The sequence below is a fragment of the Pinus tabuliformis genome, chromosome 4_1 (genome assembly GCF_031772625.1).
Source record: "Pinus tabuliformis cultivar Carrire ecotype Pingquan chromosome 4_1, CPIR1, whole genome shotgun sequence".
Taxonomy (NCBI): Eukaryota; Viridiplantae; Streptophyta; class Pinopsida; order Pinales; family Pinaceae; genus Pinus; species Pinus tabuliformis.
In genome coordinates this window covers 594946035-594971375 of record NC_142303.1, presented here as the reverse complement: position 1 = coordinate 594971375, position 25341 = coordinate 594946035, and the positions used below count along the sequence as shown (strand labels likewise).

Below are 25341 nucleotides of genomic sequence, written 5' to 3'. Positions count from 1 at the left end.
ACCTCCATTATCGCTCCTGAGAGCCTTCACCTTCTTGTCAGTCTCTTTCTCAACTAGTGCCTTGAATTCTATGAACTTGGAGAATGTCTCATCTTCCTTTCGCATGAAGAAGATCCGACACTTCCTTGAGAAGTCATCAATAAAAATGACAAAATATTTATGTCTGGCAGTGGAGGTTATTGAGAAAGGTCCACAAACATCAGAGTGGACTCTTTCCAAGATCGCATGTGATCTTTTGTCTTGATCATGGAATGTGGATTTTACATACTTCCCCAAGGTACATCCTTTGCATACATATTACTGCTCAAGTGCTCCTTTATGGAGGCTAGTGGTTATTTGTTGCATAATATTTAAGGCACCATGATGCAAATGGACAAGTATTCTATGCAAAATTTCACCGACATCATGGCTTTGCACTTTCTCTGCCTTACTGCTTATTGTAGTGCAATCTTCCACATCCAACTTGTACATGTCCTTCACATGAACCTCGATCTTATTTACTTGTCCAATGGCTATGTGCCTCGGGAATGATTTCCCTTTGCTAAAGATCACATCATAACCACGGTATTCCAAAACTGCTACATAAATGAGATTCTTCTTTAGGCTTGGAACAAACATGACATCTTCGAGGTGAAGAGGGGATCCTGAATCCCTCTGAAATGTTACTGTACCAATCCTGGTAGCATTGTACCTTCCATCAACCCCCAACTCAATATGCATCTAGATATCTTTCTCCTCCAGGTCACTGAAAAACTCTCTACACCCTGTCATGTGGAATGAGGCACCAGAGTCCAAGTACCACACACTCCCCATCACAGTGTTGGCCATGCATGTGATAAGGGTGAAGTCAAGCTCGAACTGTGAAGCCAAGCTTCACGTGTTGATCCTCCTTAGTTCTTCTTACCATACTTTTTGTGTGGACACTTTGTAGCATAGTGCCTAAATTCATGACAATTGAATCATTTAATTTTGGACAAATCTTTCTTCTTGCACCCTTGGCTGGAGTCTGGTTCGGTTTGAGATTTATTCCCTTTTCCCTTCATTCCAATTTTAACCAATGAAAAGTTTTCTTCATCCTTGCCCTTGGATGAAGTCCCATCTCTGGTATTCTGCCTTATCTCCTCTTGTACCAAATCATACCCTAAGCATTCTCAATTAGGTAATTTCTCCCTCCCATTCAGCAAGTCTTGGTAGCTATGCTAGCTTTTGGAAGGCCTAGGAGAGCTAGGCTTACCAAGCCATCTTCTACAACTTTAAAACCAACCCCACCAAGTTCATCACTAACGTTTGAAAATCTGCTCAGATACTGGGGGATAGTATCATTCTTCTACATCTTGATATTTCGAAGTTTATCCTTGAGCGCCAATTTCCTGTGATCACTGCTATTCTGGAACAATTTTGTTAGCACTTTCCACATTACAAAAGGAGTTACTTTCCCGTGAATATTTGAGATAATGTGGTCTCACACTCCCTCCAATATTATTCGCCTCGCCTTAGCTACATCTTTCTTCCATTGGGCTAGGTTCTATGTATCATATGCCTATGGTTTTGAAATATTTGTCTTGACATATTCTAGCAATCTATTTTCATCCAATATTGTCTCCATGCAATGAAATTAGAGTTGCCTTCCAACACATACTCTAGTCTCAGCCCATTGAAGGTCATCTTCCCAACTCTGTATAGATCCTGCTACAATGAACTACAAATTCAATCCTCCTGAGAAACAACTTCAAAATTCATGTGCTAATGTGAATCCTGCTCTGATACCATGTAGAAATTAGGTGTAGAATTGCAACTGCTTGATAAATTTTAATCTAAATCAAGAGACACAATTCTACTCTATTGTTTTGCAATTATTAATTCACAATTTAGAACAACAATCTCAGACATGCAATAAGAAATAACACACATGCATAGTATTTTTCAGAGGGAAAGAAACTGCTAAAAACCCCTTAAGCCTTCTTGCATTAAATAAGATGAATATAGATGTATTACAATTGCTAGCTCAGTTTGAGCTCAACCTGCAAGTGAATAACCTGTTTCTTTTCTCAATGAGAAGCCCTAACCCAGACTTAGTCAATTCCTACCTCAGCTTGAGCCCCTATTTCCTTGCACAATTCCTGAGGAAATTAGACCGCTATTATTGTAACACCCTCCTCCCACATTTACCCAAGTTAACCGGTCTGCTGGGGTAAACATTTGAAAAGAGGCTACTATGATGTGATTCAACTCCCCATGTACAGTTAAGGAAGTGGAACTGACAAAACAAAACCATTATGACCTTCCACACATGTTATAGAACCTTAAAGAGCCAACCAACCTTACCAAGTGACCAACCCCTGAGACAACTTGACATTTTACTGATCTGGGCCCTCAGTCACTCCCATGACAAGCCATGCATGCAAATAAGGCCTTCCAGTTGCTCCCACAACAAGGCATGCCAACGACTGTGGAAATTTTCATCTAGTTCTGAGCCAACGACCTTGGATTTTGTGCCACTTTTTAGGGCCAGGACTCAGGCAAATACCCAAAACTCCATGTAAGCTTTAGAAATGATAAATGACATTGAAACAAGATTACTGTTGCAAACATTTGATCAATGACTTGACTGGACCCCTACTAGCCATGATAGACATTTCGTCAAACATATCACAAATATGTAATCTAAAGGTCATAGCAACACATCTGAGCATAGGGGTCTCATACTTATCTGAGATTCATAAGGAAGCATTGAAGCCTTATCACAATAGGTACATTATCATCTATTAGGTCATATATTCATTGTTCATTCATTTTCTAATCAAAACATGATGAGAGCCATACATCAATCTTGTCATGAAACATCCTCTTAACCAACATATATTTAATAGAAATAACAAAGATATAGCAGCCATAAAAACCAAATATGAACAAGTATATTTACCCATCAAATACAAGAGAAAAGGAGCTCTTATTAACATATGAAAAATGCAACCAGGTATGGGACTTCCACGTACCACCCGACCATATATTGGTTGAACCAAATCTTTGTTCTAGTCAATCACCCCCGTGCCATATTCCAAGCATGAATGTGGGATCTCATGGAATAAATCCAACAAAACCAAACTAGGGATTCCAGAGGCCAAACCACCTCAACCCTCAACTAGTGATTCCAACTCACGGTTGGACATCACTAACGATCACTAGATTGGTCTCTACCCAAGTTGTCCAAGGCTCTAGAGGGTTTGTTCCAACCAAGGCTTCCAGGACTAGTAACCCAACCCACAACTATTTTTGGGCTTCCAGAGCGTCCTTCCAACCATGACTTCTAGGGCTAGTATAACTCGACCCACCAAGGGCTTCAAGAGTGTTTTTCCAACAAAGGCTTCCAAGACTAGTAACTCAAGCTAAGTTGTTACAGGGCTTCGAGAGGGGTTTTCCAACCAAGACTTCTAGGAACTAGTAACTCAACCCACAGCGATAAGGAACACAAGAACCAACTAGAAAACAAAAGGAAAGACACCCACACCACAATGGCTATCCAGAAAATGGAAAGGTTAGGTAAATCCACCGTCAATCTAGGCAATCCTCCATGCCAATGACAGATCATAACCAAGAAACCACATGCATGTGCCATGCATGCCAAAACTAGTAAGGAAATCATACATGCAACTCGGTACCTGCAAGAAAAACTCATTGTAGCTATTAATCCCGATGTCCTCTTGCGTTTTCCTTCTCTTCATTTTCCTTCTTGCTCCAAATCCCAAGTATGCCACACTCCTCCAAGAGTGCTCCAAGAAAACTCTAAGTGTCTAAGAGTATGAGAGAGAGAGAGAGAGTAGAAAATAAGAGCTCCAAAACTGAACTGACAAAAAACCATGAACTAATCCTCAGAAGCCATTTTATCATTGAGACCTCTATTTTCTTCAGTTTCCGTTAATTTTCCTCCTCACATGCAACCTTTGACCTTTGACCTTCATTTTCTCCTAATTTCCATTATTTTCATAAATAATGCCTCTTGCCTTTCCAAAGCCTTTGTCATTGCCTTTTCCAATTTCTCCTTAGCCATAATAAACCAAATTAACACCAACTAGGATTTTTTTCCCACCATTCAACTTGGAATGCATGTCCCATGACCTTGGTCTTATATTTTTTTATATGGAAATTCAAGCAGGGGTTGTTACAATTATTTAGGAATTTCCTCCAAAATGATTGCACGATTCCCAAGGTTGATCATCTGACTGCATGCAACACCTGTACACTCAAGGCTAGTCTACAATTGATGTTACACTGCCTTAGAATCTCCGCCACAACTAGGAAACTCGAGTTCTCTGCATGCACTAGCTATTTTTGGCTCCTTGATCATTTAAATAGATGATCACTAAGTTACACTGTTGTCCCACTGCACAACTGAACTTCCACTAGTTCCTCCAACAGTTAGAACTAGTTTAACTGAAAATAACTTGAAATAAATGACCTTGATTTCTACAAATTAGAAATCACACATGCTTAACTGAACTGCAACTCTAACTCGAATTTACTGAGCTAACTGAATGACAAGAGCCATGTCACACAAGTTAACTGCATCCAAGTTTTCTGCCAATGTGGAAATTCAAATGTTCTCAATTTGACCAAGGAAAAATCAAATTGAGACTTTCTTGCTGCATTTTTCAACAAAACCAGCCTAGATTCATCTTAGAACCAGAATCTATCGAACATAGAGAGATCATAATTCTTAACGTGTAAATTTTGTTATCATCTAATTTCATGTTATGAATTAATTCTTTCATATAAATGATAAAAAAATTACACTTAAAGAAATTTGATTCCTCTCGGTGCTTGATCAATCCGAGTTTAGGATGGATCTACGTTGGTTTTTTTTAGATGTTGTCATCTACAAATGTACATATGCAAAAAAAATGTCGTATGGACATATGTACACATGTAGTTATTTATTTTTTCATTGTCATGTAATGTTACATAACATTTGTCCTATACTAGCCTATAGAGCACCTTCCAACTCTCGATGCAACTAACTAAGAATAGAGGTCAATCTTTTTTGTTCGTTGTCAACACATTAGAAAATAAATAAAGTCTTTATTTTTATTAGTAACTTATCAGCATAAACAAGTCTTCATTTCTTTTCTTCTTACAAACTAATTAAGCAGACATGGTTTTCCCTATTTCCAACTCATAATTAAAAGTAAATCTTTGTTATTATTATTATTGTCATGTAGTAAAATGAACAATGACTCTTCATAACTTACCAATGTCCATAATATGTTGGAAAATACATTCTTCCCATGTAAAGCTTAAATTAATGATATTTAACATTTCCTTTCAACAATAAAAAATAACATACATAACTTTTAAAGCCAATTCTTAAAAACTTGACTCTTGAGATAATGGATATTGTATTGATCATACATAAATTGAATAGTACTCGATCCTTATTTTAATTTTTAGGAAACTCACGCTAAAGACATTATCATGATATAATTTTCAAACACAAAAAATGATCATATTAGCATAAAATGTTTAATGCATTTAGATAAATCATGGTTTTGTGTATCCAAATATATTTACAACCACTTGCTATCAAATAGTATATTGTTACTTATTTTATTTTGGAAAACATTATTCATATTAATAAGAAAAAATATTCATCAAATATACAAATGGGCACTACAACCTAAGTGGCAAAGGAAAGGCTTTTACATTAAATTGTGTCTTAACGGAATAATGAAGAACATATCTTAGAATGATAATGTGTTTAACTCTGATATGTTTAAGTCAAACCTTAAGCAAACACTCTTTATAAGAAACTAGATGATACACTAAAATTAAATGTGTGTTCACATTACATTTTTCGTACAAAATATAAAATAGCAACTTACTAATCGAAACCCCTTAATTGACCCCTTAATAGTGGAAATGACAAATGAAATCCACATCACCAACATTTAAATTGATCTCATTGAAGTAAATGTGTACCAAATGAAGTCCAACCAGTATTTTATAGTATTTTTCATAATTCATTAAAATATTTATAAATATAAACTTCACAAATATTTTATTTATTATTAAAACATTCACAAAAATCTTCACAAAAATCTTTTTGAATGTGATATATTTGATTAAATTTCATATATTTAATTCTCATTAATTGATTTTCATCTGAGACTTGAAAAAATACTTAAATTCCCTACTGCCCAAATTTCCACTGATTGCTCACCTTTCGTTACTGTCATGAGAATTTATACTTGTTGTAACTCTTACCGTCCTTATCGATATTCACATCATACTTGCCAATAATTCAATGTAAATGACAATAATTCCACGTAAATGACAATAATTCAAGAGCTACTCGCAGAAGTATCTAATCATGGAGTATGGAAGTAGCTGAACTGTTTTACTTTTAGATTTACACCTGATTAAGATAAATGAAATTATGGGAAAAAACAGTGAAGGTACGACCAAAAATAGCATCTAAAAAGAAAAACAGTTAAACAATTCCCTATCACCTATCAAGGTTGATGAGAAGGTTTAACTAGTCATGAAAGTCACTTTAAAACCTTTTCTCTGTTATTATTATTAGAGTTTAATCTATATTAATTTTAATGTTTTTCCAATTAATCACATTTCATGTTATTAGTCAAAATTTTGAATTAACTGTTATTATTATTATAAGAACCTCTCTGTTGTTGTTGTTATTATGAGAAGAAATCAATGAAAACTATTTAAGCACACAGTAATGGAAGAGGATTACTCTAGTGGCTTTGTTAGAGATGGATCAGTTGATTTCCATGGACACTCTGTTAGGAGAGCTCATACTGGACGATGGAAAGCATCACTCTTCATAATTGGTATGAATTCATTTGAATTCTATTCTCTGATACATTCAATTGTATTGTAGTAGCTGGTGTGTTTGTTCGGAATGTTTTATCATCAAAATTTCAATTATATTCTCTTACACATTCCATTATATTTTAGTAGCTGTTGAGTTTGGTCCATATGCTTTATCATGATCTTCTTCACAGGAGTGGAGATGGCAGAAAGGTTAGCCCATGCAGGCATTCTTTCAAATTTGGTGACTTACCTCACAGATGTTAGGCATGAGAGCACCACTACCGCTGCAAAGAATGTGAATGTCTGGTCTGGTGTGGTCGCCATGCTTCCTTTCCTTGGCGCTTTTGTTGCAGATTCATATTTGGGTCGATATTGGACCATTGCCCTGTCTTCTGTCATCTATTTGATGGTTAGTATTTTCTTTTCATTTTCAAAGTGTTTCTATGAACATATCCCGAGAGGTAACTAGTTGGCCACAACAATCTAGGATTTGCACCCAATCTCATTTCTTTGATACCCATGTTAAACAGTAAGGTAGACTGCAGCTAAGTTTGGTTAGTATTTTTCGCTTCCTCTTACTTTTTTTTTCTGAAGTGCTTCAAGAAACATACACTGAGGGGTTTCAGTGGACTTCCTTCTGCCAAGGTGCTAGGTTTGAGAGGTAATGGTTTATCTTAAACAATCTAGATTTGCACCGAATCTCATTCCTTTGAAACTCAGACTAGACAGCTAGGCATACAGCATCTAGACGCTGGTAAGTAATTTCGTTTTCACTTTTTCCTTTTCAAAAATGTTTCAAGAAATGAGGAGTTTGAATGGGCTTCCTTCTATTCAGATGCTAGGTCTGAGAGAGGAGCTCTAAACAACCCAGAATTTGTATTCAGTCTCAATGTCCCATCCTTCTAAATTCATGCTATACAGCTAGGGCAGAGGGCAGTTAAATGGAACTGATGGACAGCATAACAGTTAGTGAACCACACCCATTAGGTGTAAAATAGATGATGATAGAGTGTATGTTAAGGCACTCTCTGTGTATTGCACTCGTTCGAAATCAATCTCATGAATGAGCAGGACTCCCAAACTATCAAACCTACCATCCAAGAAAAACAGTTAGTAACCTTCATATTGTGATTTGAAAATAATTTCGGAAGAAATCACATTGGTAGATTTAGGTGGACGCATTTCGAACCAGCCAGTGTGATTTATCATCATAACCCTGGTATTGTCAGCATGGAACCTATGTGATTGCCCCGGTCCCGGGATTAAGTCAATCAGGACCATCTCACTAAAGCCAACATGGACGTTCCTTCCATGAATAGATCTTGAAGGACAAATCCTTTGTTAGAGCCAAAGTTGATCACTGCCTTATTGGGTTGACCTTCCAGTATCTGGCACCCCACTGGCATTTTTTCTAATGTTGTAATATTATGAAATTGATAATTCTGTATCTGTACAATTGCTTGCCAATGATTTCGTGCAAAATTTGACGGATACAAGAAGGTTTTGCTGTATATTTTGGGCGAATTAAACCCCTATTTAAAAGGACAACAGGATTTGAAAATAGTTGTTTAATTCTGCTTTAACCTCGTGAATGGAGACTGAGTAACAAACACTGCATGAAATGGATTGTTACAGGGATTGATTTTGGTCACTTTATCGGCCTCTTTGAGAAGTTTGAATGGGATTGGGATTTTCTTCTTCTCAATCTACCTGGTTGCTCTGGGGCAAGGAGGCCACAAACCCTGTTTAGAAGCATTTGGTGCAGATCAGTTTGAAGAGGACTACCCGGTAGAGAAGAAGCATAAGAGTTCATTCTTCAACTATTGGAATTGTGGTATGTGCATTGGTAGTCTTATAGGAGTCACTGTACTCGTGTATATTCAGGACAATGTTGGATGGGGTCTGGGATTTGGCATTCCCACCTTGACTATGGCGATAGCTCTGTTCATCTTCTTGTGTGGGACGAGATTTTACCGGCATAAACTGCCTAGCGGTAGTCCTCTCACTCGAATTATACATGTCTTTGTTGCAACGTTTCACAAGTGGAATGTTTCTCCTTCTCGTCAAGAAAAAAGTAAAGTGGCTGCCGCTGCAGAAAGAGAAGTTTTGAAGTTTGGGTCAAGAAGACAGTATTTGCCTACTGATCAGTTTCGGTAAGCAATCACTGGTCACAGTTGCTTTGCAAATTGAATTTATTGGAGTCACAGTTGCTTTGCCATGTGACATGGTAATTTCTGAAGCTCTTGATTGTTGAAATAATCATACTGTAGGAAGCAGGGTGCGGTGTACTGACAATTTAGATTTTAGCGATATAGCATAGAATATCTCTACTTCCTGACCACAACTAAGGTGAAATGAGTCCCTAAGTCATATTTCTATTTCATTTCAGTCTTGTTATTCTTGCTTCTTGTTGGGTGTACTCTAATTCTTTTCAGTTTTAGATGAGCTGAGAGATTTGTGATGGATATCCTCATTCTTGACTTGCAGGTTTCTTGACAAAGCCACAGTTGAAGATGAATTAGACTATGAGTACAAAACAACCCGTAGTTGGCGACTATGCACAGTCCAAGACGTTGAAGAGGTGAAAGCTGTTCTTGGGCTGTCACCAATTTGGATGTCATGTTTGATGTTTGGGGTTGTGTGTGCACAATCTTCAACATTTTTCACAAAACAGGGCGCCACAATGGATAGAAAGATTGGAAAACACTTTGAGATTCCTGCTGCAAGCTTACAGTGTTTTACTAGCCTATCTATTATTGTACTGTTGCCTATCTATGATCGGATCTTTGTTCCGATTGCAAGAAACTTGACAGGGAATGAACGGGGCCTAACTTTACTTCAGAGGATAGGCACTGGCATGTTCTTCTCCACTCTGTCAATGATTGTTGCTGCGTTAACAGAGACAAGAAGAATCAAGGCAGCAAAGGATAATGGACTCGTAGATATTCCCAATGCAACAATTCCATTGAGCATTTCTTTGCTGCTTCCACAATATGTGTTATTTGGCATAGCTGATGTATTTACAGTAGTAGGATTGCAAGAGTACTTTTATGATCAGATGCCAGACACTATGAAAAGCCTGGGTATTGCTGTGTATCTGAGTGTTTTCGGGGTTGGCAGTTTCCTTAGCAGCATCCTTATTTCAGTTACTGAGAAGCTTAGTTGCAGAAGCCAAGGAAGTTGCTGGTTTGCAGACAACTTGAACAAAGCACATTTAGACTACTTTTATTGGCTTCTAGCCTCTCTGAGTGCAGTCAACCTTTGCATTTACATGTTCTTAGCCAGCTGCTATAAGTATAAAAATGCCCAGAATAATATTTCCTATCGGGAGGAATCGTGCAGGGCAACAGCACTTCTAGCTTCATGAGCATATGTCGAGATACTGGAGGAGAACGGTTTAAGGCTTTGCAGTTGTATGCGTTAAAACAGCAACTAAAGGTCTCAATTTAATTTTTTTCAGGCACTTGAGAGGTCAGGGGCAACCTTTGTTCAAAAATCTTGATTTGATTTCACTATAAAAGTGAAGAGAGTTCACAGTGCAAAATATATTGTTGCAATTAATATCTAATTGTTGATTTGAAGTAATTATCAACGTCTTTGGGAATATTGTATGTGTGACAAGGAACCTTGTTACATGGAATATTGTTGAAATTAGAGTAGCAAATATTTTTAGAATGTCAAAATTGTAATTGTATTTTAACCATTAATCATAAAAGCGTATTAGTGATTATATATATATGTTTGAAATGAAAGCAGAGGAAATTGTATTAGTGATTATATATATATATGTTTGAAATGAAAGCAGAGGAAATTGTATTAGTGATTATATATATATATATATATATGTTTGAAATGAAAGCAGAGGAAATTTTGAAGTGTTTTTTCATATTATAGTAAATTGTGTAAATTGTATATCTTGATTATGGAGCTTCACTACAAGAGAATCCAAGAAAGTCGACCCTGTGATCAACAATAACTAGCAACAATATAAAAAAACTTCACGTCTAGTTTTATTTATATATATATATATATATATATATATATATATATATATATATATATATTTGTAGAGTTGAGAGGGATCAAATACCTTGAGGTGCAAATCTCTTTTGGAGTAGAAAAAATGAATAAAGAGTTTGCATACAAGAAGCTTACTAAATTTGTAATTAGCGTTGCACACACACACACACACACACATATATATATATATTATTTTTCATTTTTGAAATTGCATTTTTGAATTTATAAAATGGATTAAATGTCTTCAAAAGTTACTTTAAAGCATGGATTATGTACACTACACACTTAAACTTGCAATAAACATACCCAATTTAAAAAAAAAATGATAAAAAAATATACATAAAAAATGGCCACATTGTAAAATAGTAAAACTACTTGAAATGTTTTAACAACAATTTTAAATTTTTTTTTTCCCAATTGCTTTATATATAATATATATAGTTTTCTTTAATCATATATAATATATACACATTTAAATTTTTTATTCATGGACTATGTTGTCCACATTAAAATGATCTATCTGCTATTAATATATTTTTAAATGTACTTCAATATTAATTAATCCTCCATAATAAAATATTTTATTTATGATTTATATTGAATTTTATTATTATTAATAATATTTTTTAAATGTTGCATATTAATTTTATACTAAAAATGAAATGAATTATATATATCTTTCTGTTTGATTTTTTTTTTTTTACTTTCAATTAATCCTCTTGCATTGAAATATTTTATTATGATCAACAATATAATATTTTTTCATTTACTTTATCTCCATATACATATGCATGAATTTGAGATTGAATTAAATTATGCACTGAAATATTTTTAATTTTTGTATTTAAATCATGTATGAAATATTTTTAATACAATTTTTTCATACTCAAAGGTAAAAATATAATATATATTTTTAAAACTTTTAATTAATTAATTAATTAATTTATTTATTTATTTATTTTTTTTATTCCGTATAAAGTTGATATAAGATTATGATATTTCATATGGATATCCAAATATGTAGGGTAAAACATGTATCTTCATTTTTTTATTATTGGAATCCACACTTTTTTTAATTTAAAGAACATTTTTTTTTAAAGAGGGACGTGTCAACTTGAGGTTGAACACAGATGGATTTACACATCCCTCTCATACTGGGTTGTAGAAATTGACATCAAAGTTAGATAAGAATATAATCATTGATTCTTGAGAGCTCTCTCTCTCTCTCTCTCTCTCTCTCTCTCTCTCTCTCTCTCTCTCTATATATATATATATATATATATATATATATATATAAACAAGTCTAACTTTATTTTCCCTTTATTGTATTTCTCTTTCTTTCCTCTTTTTATTTTTACTTATCAACACATGTTAATTGACATCAAAGTTAGTTAAGAACACAATCCTAGTTTGCTTGACCTTTGAGTCCATGTCAATAGTGATAATTTTCAAAAAAAGATAAATATAAAATAATTTTACAACTTAATGTATTGTGCACAAACAAAGCCAATGATAATTTCACACTAAGTTTTGTTAGAACGTATTGCACACAAAAGGAACCTAATGTTAGATGCACAATTAGTTAAAGTCATATTTTGAGTAGTTAATGAAAGTTTCAATGAAGGGAAAAGATGTGAGATTATATTAAAAAAGCACTCTTCATGTGCACATTAGCCTCCATGTCAAGTCCACCATATTAGGGTTGTTTGATGATGGTGCTCCCAAACCTAAGTTATCACTATATATGACAAGCCCCTTATATTTTCCTTACAGATTTGTTTTTTATAATTTGTGAGCGGGATATTGCAAAGCAATGGTGAAAAGAGTTGAATCAAAGTTAGATTGGCACTAACTTAACATTGTTTGTAGGTATTTTTGGTGGATTTGGCATCTACATCAACATTATACATATCATCTATAATCTTGAACAATATTTGAGACCAGGTTGTACTTGTGCCCATTCAAAAGTATGTTATGAATATTTTAAAACTTTATTATATTTCTCATAAATTTGTTGTTGATTTTTTGCTTTAGAGAATAATTAAATAAAGTTTTTGCATTTGCATATTTGTTTTCATTGTTTGAGATATTATTTACCATGTCTACATGGAATAAATGTGAAGAGACTAAAGGGAAAAATTATTACAAATTTTATAAAAAGGAAATGATGGTGGTGGTGGGTTCATAGAGAAAGATCATTTAGCTAGCATACGAGGGTAAGTCATGTCATGCCTTCATGTTTACCCAAATATTAGATAGGAAATGCTAGCATCTATTGAATAATATCTAGTAGAAATGGCCAAGAAAGAATAGATTGAATCTAAGTATGGAGAAGGAGAGAGATTGCACCCATATGTTATATTAGTTGTGAAGGCTCCTCCACTCTTTTGGTAGGGTACCCTTTAGATATATTGCTCCAATTCACAACAACCCTACACTAAAGATGAAGACTATTAATGGTTTTTTTTGCACTTGCCACAACCCCTACCTCTAACTCTTTGTCCATAAGCAATAGCCATTGGAAGAAGCAATACAAAGAATACACAATTGAATGTGTGGCTACATGGTGATATGACACGCATGTCCTTTTCAATGCTCTAAAGGCCTTAAAATATGGTAAGGGATTTGAAGGCATGTGTTTTAATGACTAAAGGGGATACTTTTATAGAATGTGTTGGATCCATAAATGAGTACTTTAACAGATATAAAACATTACAGACTAAAAGAATATGCACCATCATGTGGGATATATGGGATGATGGAAGGTCTCATGCCATACTTGTTTTTAACTCACAAGGACCCATGTTTCTAAAATTTGTATATGCATTTAATTGGTAAAGGATACACAATTATTATTTTAGAGTTGGATAAGTTGGTTGTGCATGTCGTGGGGGAGAATATTGCATATATCATTTATGATATTGTCTCTAACTATGTTCCATTGGTGAGTTTTTGAAAGAAAAACACCCAACCACATTATGGACGTCATGTGCTACACAATTCCTAGACCTCATCTAGGAGGATATAAGAAAACTATTTTGTGTGAAGAAGGTTGTATATCATACCAAGTGCATCACCAAATACATCTACAACCACATGCAAGTGTTGAACCTTATGAGGGAAAACAAGGGCATTGAGAGCTTACTAAGTTATACCACCACCATATTTATAACAAAATTCCTCACATTGTGATCTCTCATTTCCTATACAAATGACTTGAGGGAGTTGTTTTCTTCTAATGAGTCGTTTAAATCTCAATGGAGTAGTGGGGCTAATAGGGAAGACATCTAGGAAATATTCTAAAACCAATTTTTTATCTAGAGAACCAAATATTGTAACAGTCATTAATCCCCTTATTTAGGTGTTGTGGATGGTGGATGGGGATTAAGTGACTATGTGTTATATTAAAGGGCCATGTATTAGGCCAAAGAGTAAGGACATCATACAAGGATAAAACAAAAATTATCTACCTACTTGGAAGAACATTTATAACCAATGGAACTACCAATTATGTTGGCCCATATGTAATATCCAAAGGTGAAGGTGGCAAATATCCAAAACAAGTTTCAAATGGGAACTTACTAGTAGAAGTGTGGACTATCTGTTATAAGAGTGTTGTATATATATGAGATTCTTGTCCCCAATGTTTGGATGCTTCTCATTGTAAACCCTCAAAAGTTGCATCAAAGTCTCACTGACTAATTCTATCTGCCCATTTATCTGTGAATGGAATGTTGTAGACCTCTCCAACTTCGTGTCCATCTTCTCCCACAATGTAGTCCAAAATGCACTAAGAAATATCATGTCCCTGTCTAAAATAATGCTCCTTGGTATACCAAAGTGCATGTAGACATGTCCAAAGAAAACCTTTGTTGCCTCTTACCCACTAATGGTATTTTTACAAGTTATTAGAACACACATCTTGTTGAACTTGTCAACTACCATGAACATGTAGTCATGTCCCTTCCTAGTTGTTGGTAAGCCTCCCACAAAGTCCATGCAAATGCTTTCCTAGGGATAGGTGGGTATAGGTAAGGGATAATATAGTCCATGTTGATTGTTACTAGGCTTGATGGTACAACAAATAATGCATCCTCTCATGAACCTAACTACCTATTCTTGCATCTTCGGTCAATGCACATACCTCTGCAAGTTGGCCACTTTCTTCCCTACACCAAAGTTCCCTACTACCTTGGAGGTGTGAGCCTTTCTAATTATCTACAATCACTCACCTTTAGGAACACATAAATTATCCAGCTTGCATAGTAACCCATCCTAGAGATGATAGTCAATGGTGTTGTCGCCATCATGCACATGACTCTAGATCTACAACAGCTGAAAAACTTCTTTAAAGTTCTCATCCTTTGAATATGCCTCTTTGTATGCATCATGGGTGAATGTCTCCATGTGCATTAGAGTTCCCAAAGCTATGATATTTGATGTGGGTGGCCTTGAAAGCATGTTGGTCAACTTGTTTGTGCTTCCTTTTTTGTACTTAATCACTAAATGAAACTTTTGTAAAAATCCCATCCACTTGTAATGCTTGATTTATTGTATATTACTTTGGGCCTATAGGTACTACGGCGGCTAGTGATATGTATAGATTATTGTCTCCTTTCACATTAGATAGTGCTTCCACTTCTTCACAACTTACACCAGGGCATAGAGCTCCTTGTCATAGGCAAGGTAGTTAATAATTGTCCCATGAAATACTCAAAATTATATCATATAGGCCTTCCTCCCTACATCCAGACTACTCCCATAGCATACCCACTCACATCTTTCTCCACTTTAAAGTGTTGTTACAAGTTTGATAATTCCAAAATTGGTGCTTGACTGGTCTTATTTAATTCCTCAAAATCCCTCTGCTAACTCTTTCCCCACTGGAAAAATATTGACACTTGTTGTTATGGTGTGGAGTGGTGTTTCTACCACTAAAAATGAGCTTATGAATTTCCTTAGGTACTATGTTGCCCAAACAAAACTCCTAACCTCAGAAGCATTAGTAGGCACCAAGCATTTCATGATGGCCTCCATCTTGGAAAAATCAATTTTCAACTCTCCTCCACCTATCGCATACCCTAGATACACCAAAGACTGAATTGAAAACTCACACTTCTTGAGATTTGCTAGCAGTCAATGCTTCTTTAATGTCTCTAGAACTTATGTCAAATGTGAGATGTGCTCCTCCCAGGTAGCACTATATATCAGTACAGAATACAAATAGACAATAACAAATGAATCCATAAAAGGGTGCAGTATATCGTTGATTAACCTCATAAATGTAGCCAGTGTATTGCATAGGTTGAATGTCATGACTAACCACTCATACAAACGTTTCCTAGTTTTGAAGGAAATCTTCCAAGTATCCTCTTCTTTGACTCGAACCTGGTGATATCCATACTTTAACTCTAGCTTGGTGAAGTATTTTTATTGCTGCAATTGCTAAAGAAAAACATCAATATTGGGAAAGGGGTACCTTTTCTTAAGCGTGATTTTGTTCAATGCCTTGTAATTAATACACATCCGCCAAGTCCCATCCTTCTTTAGCACAATGATGATGGGTGACCCACATGGTGATGTAATCGATCAAATGACACCTTGTTTCTATAGTTTTTGAACTTTTTTTTCACTACACTTTATTGTATAACAAACTACACATGTACAACCCAATGTTTCAAAATGGGGATTCCGACAATAGTTCGATCTTGTGCTCCAATTCCCTCTTGAGTGGTATCCCTTTAGGCTCCTGGAAAAGATCCCTGTGATTCATACTTAGTGTAATGACATTTTGAAATGACTAGTGCCTTGGATTATAAATTTTTTATTGAGTACTAATTCCATTCAAGTAATTGTTTTGCACAAATTTCAAGGATTTATATGACTTATCTTCCCAAAATCCTGAAGCATCTTACATACGTTATATTCTTAGTATGACAACAGGGTTAGCAAGTTACAACATATTGTTAATTACTATTAGAATAACAAATATGATAACAAATCACTAGCTTAAAGGGAGCTACCGAAGGATAATCACCTTGTTACCTATGTATGTGGTGATTGGAAAATGTAGTTATCATTCACAACTATGGAAAGTTAAAATGTGGGATGAAAATTGTGGAAACAGATGATTTCATGTCTTTGTTAACATTGGTGCCTAGGCTAGTCTACTTACTACATCCATCAATGGAACAAAAGTTCGTTAACTTCTTAGATCCCTTTTATTTAGTGCAATGAATGTGTGAGTGTAATCAAAACCCTTTGTTCTAAAAGATTAAGGGAACTTTAAAGATTATTTTCAATACTTACCTATAATGTTTTAATTTAGTTTTAAGTTAGTCAATGATTACAGAACAAACTAGAAAATACACAAGAAATAAATGAAGCAAAATGAAGTAGAGTTTTGGTATCCATATTCCCTTATATAATCAAGGTGAGGGACATACCAAGTTTCTCTTGACGGGCCTTAGCTAGAGGTGGTGTAAAAGTGGTTCTCATTGTTAGAGCTCCTTGACCAATCAGAATATGATGTGGAGACTAATGTGTGGAGCTTACATTTATGGGAAAAGTAATGTGGATAGAAAAGGACAAAGGGTATTGAGGGATCAAGCAAATGCTCCAAAGGATCATGAACCGACATGACAAGTGTAAATAATTGATGTTAGACAAAGCCTTGGTTGTCAAATGGTGAACCTAATGCGGATTAGTAGGTTTTCTGAGACTAATAATGAAGTCAAAATTAAAAAGGAGTACAAAAATACAAGTAGCAAGAGGAGGAGGGACTTGATCACGTAATGAAGAGGACTCACAAAACCCTAGATGATCTCTATATGGTAATTGGAGATCATGAATTGATAATGATTTGTTGACAATTCCAATGAGGCCAAAGTGTGGGGGGTGCATATATGTTGCAGAGGAGAGACACATGGATAATAAGGATGGCACCCATCCATGCAAAGATACACCTTACTCATCTAATCGGGGCACTTCATTCTTCAAATATGACACCTGTTTTATCTAACACAACTAACTAGGGGGTGTTGGAAAACAAATTAACTTAATCAAGAACCAAGTAGTGATCTCACATCATTACAACATTTTAACATTTATTTATGGTTTTATACATGAAGTCATGAATCATTACGGGTGATATCTTATAGTATAATAACACATTGTGATATTGGAAAAAATTCAAATAGGTGTAGGTCATGGTACAAAGAAAAATAAGATGGCAACCATGTAGAACTAAAATTATCTCACAACAAAGGTCATGTGGAAAAACTAAATGCTTTTTGGGCTAAAAGGGTGGAAAATGGTGTGAAAGAGGAGACTTTTCTAGAAAGAATATTGGGAATCATGTGACTTAGGAAGTGATTTCAAGCTAGGAATGTGAAGGAAATGTGCTTAGAAATGTGATGTCTACAAAAGGGGTACATTGAGCTTAAGAGGGTGACCTTGGAAGAGGTGACTGTCAATTAATAAAGTCAAGTAGACATAATATGTGAGTATGAGAAAATGGACCTTGAGGGAGTAATCATTAGGAAATGATAGGTGCCATAAGAATTTAGTGCACTAGTGTATATTTTGCACCCAATAAATGGTATTGTGGCATTGGTACTTCATTTTATATTCATTTTTAGGTGTTGAATTTTTTTTGCATATATTTTCATTAGAATGAGCTATAGTGAAAATTATCAGAAGGAAATGTCATTATTTCGATTGTAGCGTAGATAAAATGAAAAAATGTGGATGTACTCTAATCACACACTAGATACCTAGTTGTTAACAAATGTTCTATACCTAGTTTATATGTATATGTTGTTGATTGTGATTAAGCACATGCATCTGTTTTTAATTAATGTATGAGTAATTGGTACTTACCTTGCCGTTAATTAATGTAATGCAAATTCCACTTATCTTGGAGACACTTTTTTATAAAGAGCACCAATGGATTTTTCTCATATTCTTGTCATGGGGTTCTAGGATATCAATATTAGTATGGTTGTGTCATCACCATATGGTCATGGATGATATGCATGATCATTCGGTATGGTAATGATGCCCACTTGATGCTAATCCTTTTTGTGGGTCCCATTGGTAGGTTTCATCTACCTATATAGTTTTCAATACAAGTGTGAGGGTTATATGGTCATTAGTTTGGTCTTGGATGAGGTAGAAAATTATTTGACGAGATCATGGGGTCCCAATAGGAGGTGTCATCTAGTTATATAATTTTCACTACAAGTATGAGAGGGTGAAAACATGAAAAAGGATAATACTTTTTCTTTTTTTATGAAGAAAATTGCAAAATTTTATGTTTCTTTGGGTTTCAATCTCTTTAAATTCATTTTATTTAATAATTTTACTTTGAAGTAAATATGAGAGTTGCAAAGAATTGTCTTTATCTTTTACTCATATATTTCTTAAAACCATTTGGGGATACAGTGAGATATAGTTGTTGTTTATTGATTGCATATATTTTAAAATTTCTAGATGAAGATATGAATGACCTATGTGTGCATCTAATTGTTTGGGGATGAATATTCATTTTAGGCGAATAAGAAAAAATGATTACAATACACAATACACATAGATTGCACTAGTGCTTAGACTATATTTTGTGACTTTTTGGATTTAAGAACTTACTTTTTTTTTACTTTTTCAAATGGAAAAGCAAAACAAAAAATGGTATCCTTTCAACACATTTATGAGGGCGCCAATTTTATTTTTAATGTGGTCATTACCAAGAAAAATAAAAGTAACTTTTGAATAGGATATCATGAGGAAGTGTGCTATGATTTTTTCTATTCTTTTGGTATTGTATGTTTAATGATAAGGAGGTCGGTAACAATAAAAAATTTGATCGATAAAGTTTAGAACAAAATTTTGATAAATAGCAATTCCTAATGAAAAGGAACAATTCTTATATCATTATGAATTAGATTTGAGAATGAATCCTATGGTAGCAAGTTGAATAAATGATGTTTAAAATTTACATGGGTTTTTCCTTTTTGAATTTGTAGGTTTCTTAAAACCACTACAAAATTGATCATTTTAGCTAACCAAAAACTCTTAAAATTGAGTAAATATTTTGGCAAAGAGCTTATCACATTTTTACCCAATAATATTAATATATTATTAGCAATCTCATAACTAAGAGTTTATAAAACTTTTGGCCTAGAGTTTTGTCAATTTTCTCATAGTTGCATCACATTACCCTCACCACAACTCACTCCAAAGTGTTAACTACCTTCACATGTTCTCTCAAGGGAAATCCATGATAGACATAATTCTATATTTAATGATAGAAATAATTCTATATTTAATTATTGAATTCCTTTAGTATATTGAATATACATGTACATATTATTGACCATAACTAGTAGCTCTCCTCTTGCACCCACTCATAGTTGTGGAAAAAAAAAAGCTTTAATGAATATGTTTTAGATTATGTCAAGGAATACTTTTAGTTTTCATAGTGTATTAATTGATTAAGAACACCATATTTGAAATTTAGCCTATTAGGTAGGAGATAGTAAGATATTTCAATTTATAAAAGAAAAATTCTTTGATATTATGAAAATATTTAGTCATGATTTTAAATATAATCCTCATCATCCCACCAAAATTTGATAATTATGAATATGTATTATTTATCCATCTATATTTTCTCATGGGTACCGCCATATCCATAACAAACATAAAATTCATAGTAGTCGTCAAGGTGTTCTAGTAAAATAAATACAATATATTTTCCTTATTTTCCACCATTTTTCATAATCTCATTATCCATTAGTATGTATGACCATTTATTTTCCTATACTCAGTTCTAGTTCCTTGGGATTCTTAAAGAGAACAAACTCTACAGCTACTAGGTCACACTTGGGATGACAATTTTGGGTTTTTACTATGTATTCAAGGAGAACATAATTATTGATTTGATATGAATTGTGATCTCAAAATAAGTATTACTGCCCTTAAAACCCATGTGTTGGTCTTAAAAATCTCAAAATCAAAATTTGAATAAAAAAGTGGTGCTATTAGTAGCAAATTTTTTCTAAGGAGTTGAAATTACAATATTTTGCAACCATGATCTTAAAAACATATATTGTTTCTATAAATAAATAAATAAAGAAAAGAAAAAAAAATTGTGAACCATTGAATTGAAAAGTGGTGCTACCAACACTTAAAAAAGATGACCAAAAAAAAAATTGCGGTTAAAATTACAAGTTGTTTGAAACTATGACCTGGACAACTAGTATTGTTGCAACTAAAGGTTTAAAATCAACCCTTTAATTGAAAAATGATGCTATCAATAATGCCCTTTTCTTTTTGGTACAAATTACTTATTTTAGAGATAATAATTTGAAAACTCAATACTATTGTTTAAAATAACCTTAAAATAGGCCTTAAAACTAACACACATAAAGAGTTAGTTTATTCCTCCAATCACCATGTTTTTAGGGTTGAAAATTTGATATATTTTTAAAACTATTTTGGTGTAGTGTAATGATCAATAACACTATATAATTTTCAAATACATTTTCAACAACATTTTCAAACGACTATAAATATTATCATTACATAATATAAAGTTCAACCTTACCTTTGAGTATTTTTTTTCCTTGTAAATCATTACAAATACAAATTGCATTGAAGTCATTACAAACAATTTAATAAGAAATATGATTGCTCTATCCATAATTAAATCAAATCAGCTAAGAAACTTTATTACATTATTCATAGTCAAATCATCTAAGTTAAGAAACATAAATGCTTCATAACCTCATGGAAGATTATATATAACTTCAAATACTCCTTTAGAATTGTCATACAAACATCATACAAACCAAAATTATATAAAATGTTAGAGACAATTATTAAAACTCATTCATAGATTTCAAGGCACCGTCAAAATTTATTTTTAGATGAATAATTGAATGAAGATGTAGATGAACCATATACCTCTCTATTATTAATGAGTGCACCAATCTGAGTATCGATGTATGTCCAACATCTTAGATGTTTTAATCTTTCTAGATCTACTACAAGGTTCATTAGATTCCCATCTTTCAACTTTTCTTGTGACAACAACATCTTGGTAATGTTTTAGTCTTATAATAGAGGTTGTCTCTCCTTTTCAAGTGCAATTTATAAACATATATGTCAAAATATTTTAATTTTATGATGACCATTTATTGGTAATTCATATTTTGACTCTTTTTTTTTGAACTATTTCTCAACTATGTATTTGACTTGTACACACAATCAAATATGTGTGTATTTGCCATATACCTAGAAATTCCTACACAAAAACCCATGTTAATAATATATAATTAATGTTTCACATGAAACAAATCATATAATGTTAATGCATTGATATTTAAAACAAAATGATTGTGTATATACCCATTTTATCATGGATTTGATATGAAATGTAATGGAAATATATATAAAATGTGTGTATCTACTACATACTTATTAATCCCTAGAAGAAGACTCATGTTAATAATATATAATTAATAGTTCACTTGAAACAAAGTATATAATATTAATTCATTGATATTTAAAAGAAAATGATTGTGTACATACTCATTTAATCATGGATTTTAACATGAAATGTAATGGAAATATATACAAAATAATTCCATTCTCCATGGATAATATGGCCATTTGAGGTATCTTACAATGGAGTATTTCAAACCTTTAAATAGGCTTCATATCAAATACCATGAGCTACCCAATACCCTAGGCTTGCAACTATCTATGGTGAAAATTTGTCCCCTTTTCTCGAATATAGGCGAATATGATTCTAATTTTATCTTTCTCACTCAAAAGTAAGTAATATGATTCATTAACTTGAAAATAGGAAAATATGATTCCTTTTGAGATATATTTGTGGCTATTTATACCAACAAATATAATAGGTTTTGAAATAAGGCTTTCTCATATTTAAATAATATAAAATATTCACCAACCTCAAAACATTATCTTAAAAAATCACCTTTTAGCTATATCTTGCCCCTAAAAGATAAGGTTTGTATATTGCTACCTTTGGCCTTAGTTGTTACAAAAACAATTCAATATGTCATGCTTATGTTCAACAAGAGTTGTAGCCAATGTTAGTCATTCTTCAAGTACTTATGTTCATTTAGTATCAATATTTATTATGTTAATGTCTCAATTCAGTCTCATAGAAAATACCTTTTATATCCTACCATTTTCAAAGGATACAACATTGCATTTGGATTAGTAGGTCTTCTACTATCAACTACGCCACATTGCTCTAGGGGACAAACTTAGAGCCATAGCAAATTTGAACTTTCTTTCACATTGGTAGTTTACATTTGCACTCAACAAATGACATTACATCATTGGTCATTGATTAAGTTGTTCCCCTACATTCAATGGCAAGACCTTTAGTCACATAGTAGGATTTATGTTGTACCTTGGATTCCATTTTCATAATCAGTGGATTTCATCACCTTTATTAATAATTTTCATCATTGATTTTTTAATGAACTATGTTCATATGGTGCATGTCAAACTTGTAATTGTTGGGATGCTCTCTAGCAATTGTACAAGACCCATTTTCAACACAAATCATGTTTTATCTTTATCATGTATTGGATGATAAGGGATGCCCCAATGCATTTCCTTTAGTGGATCTATTTCTATTGAATCTATCTCATATATTCTAGGAAATAGATTTATAAACCATATGGTACCTTGGTCTTGTAGTGATCTATGGTAGGGTCACTTGCCTTTGCCAAGTAGGTATTCATTAGTGACATTTTGGCATCAGATTCCACGTGTGTGTGATTTCACCACATCTATGCATGCATGCTATAATGTATTATGTACATTGGTGTATCACCATCGATGGGTTACCCTACATTTGGTAACAAGATTTGTAAATGCCTAGTGGAAAGGTAATTTCTCCCATGTTTGACTTTAGATTAGTTATTCACATGTGGAGGAATGGTATAACGAGATATATTTGGAGTAAAGACCTTGGGCATAGTTGCATCCCATATTGATGCTCTACTTGGTGTATTATAGAATACCACTACCATGTATACAACATTGATAGAATGGAGAACTAGTTTGTACTTCATGTAGTGCCAAATATTCTCCTCATGAATACTGAGATGTAGATCCATTGTATATTTTCTAGTGGCTATGATACTATTTTGACATGGATCCACCATGTATTATTTCATGGCCATGATTTTGCAATCTATATATGCCTCATGGATTACAGTGTACTTTATTTTGAAACCATGCTTATTTTGCTTCAAAGGATGGGTATGTCCTCCTTAAGGAAGACAATATTTGATACTTGGTTGATGATTTTAGGTTGCTTTCTAATCTTGGGTGCATAGATATTTACTCATGTTCATGTGTCGTATCTTTCATAATCAAATATAATGTATTTTAGCCATCACTTTCTCTTCTACCCTCATACATTAGGGGGAATTTGGTATACCATATTTTGACCATCTTTTAGTTAGAAAAGTTTGAGATTGGCCAATCATTATGATTATATAGGCATGCAATTTATTCATTCTATGACTTCTAGTTCTACTTTACTAACTAGCACTTGACCATTTATGCTCTTTCATAAACCTATGGTCTCATACAAAATGACTCAAACAATATAAACAAACCGTTACAAAATACATGACCATGAACGAATTTCATAGATATCAAAAACCTCTCTAACCTTGATATCACTCTCCAACTACTTTAGCTTCCTATCTGTCACATAAAATGATTTCCATGAGTTGAGTAATGGTTACAGATATGAATGCACACACACACACACACATAGATGAGAGAAAATGGCAAATTCTTTTGTATTGAGTAACCTATGCACTAGCAAATTGTCCAAGTTGTCTTTCTCTTACTACTCAACCTACAATTTCATCTTGTTGGGAATCCCTTGATTCCATATACACAATCCATCCTTTCTTAATGTCAAGTAATTTAGAGATTTGTCTCCACTTTATAAGGATTGTTAGTTGTCAAAGATTGAAAATGATTTGTTATGTGGTTAGAATTGAAGGATTACAAATTCAAGCGAAGAAACCACTACTTAAAATTCCAAGATATAGCTTTAATTGTCATAATCTTCTTCATCTCTCTTCTTTCAATCCCCCAATTTGGTGTTCGAATTTGTATTGCATATATTCACAAATAAAAAATATTTTTTTTGCAAATTACTGATATGATAAATTCCTTGAATAAAATAGTTGACATACCAAAAGTATTTTGAAGGAAGGCTTGGTTGTCTTAATGTGTGCAAGTGTCATATTTAGTTGAGTTCGAATATGGGCACAATTGAGTTTATGTATAAGGAGAAAACACATGCTACATTAGTTTTTAAAACTAATGTTAAGTTCTTTTCCTATGCTAATTTTGATGAATTGACAAAAAAATATGGAAAATTTAATATTTAATTTATTTGTTATAATTTTGTTGGTGAAGATA

The 25341-nt window shown here is 33.5% G+C and overlaps 1 protein-coding gene across 1 annotated transcript; it reads left to right on the top strand.

Moving 5' to 3' along the window:
* The first annotated feature begins 6699 nt into the window (after nt 1-6699).
* On the top strand, nt 6700-10539 carry LOC149177378 (protein NRT1/ PTR FAMILY 5.10-like). Its single transcript, XM_089420111.1, has 4 exons — nt 6700-6845; nt 7020-7237; nt 8464-8981; nt 9316-10539. Exons 1-4 carry the CDS (start codon nt 6734-6736, stop codon nt 10193-10195), a joined length of 1728 nt encoding a protein of 575 aa, XP_089276237.1. The 5' UTR covers nt 6700-6733; the 3' UTR covers nt 10196-10539.
* The last annotated feature ends 14802 nt before the right edge of the window (nt 10540-25341 follow it).

Coding starts and splice junctions, on each gene's coding strand:
- LOC149177378 (XM_089420111.1), top strand. CDS start 6,734: ATGGAAGAGGATTACTCTAGTGGCTTTGTTAGAGATGGATCAGTTGAT. Junction 7,238..8,463: donor CTTCTGTCATCTATTTGATG/GTTAGTATTTTC, acceptor GGATTGTTACAG/GGATTGATTTTGGTCACTTT. Junction 8,982..9,315: donor TTGCCTACTGATCAGTTTCG/GTAAGCAATCAC, acceptor CTTGACTTGCAG/GTTTCTTGACAAAGCCACAG.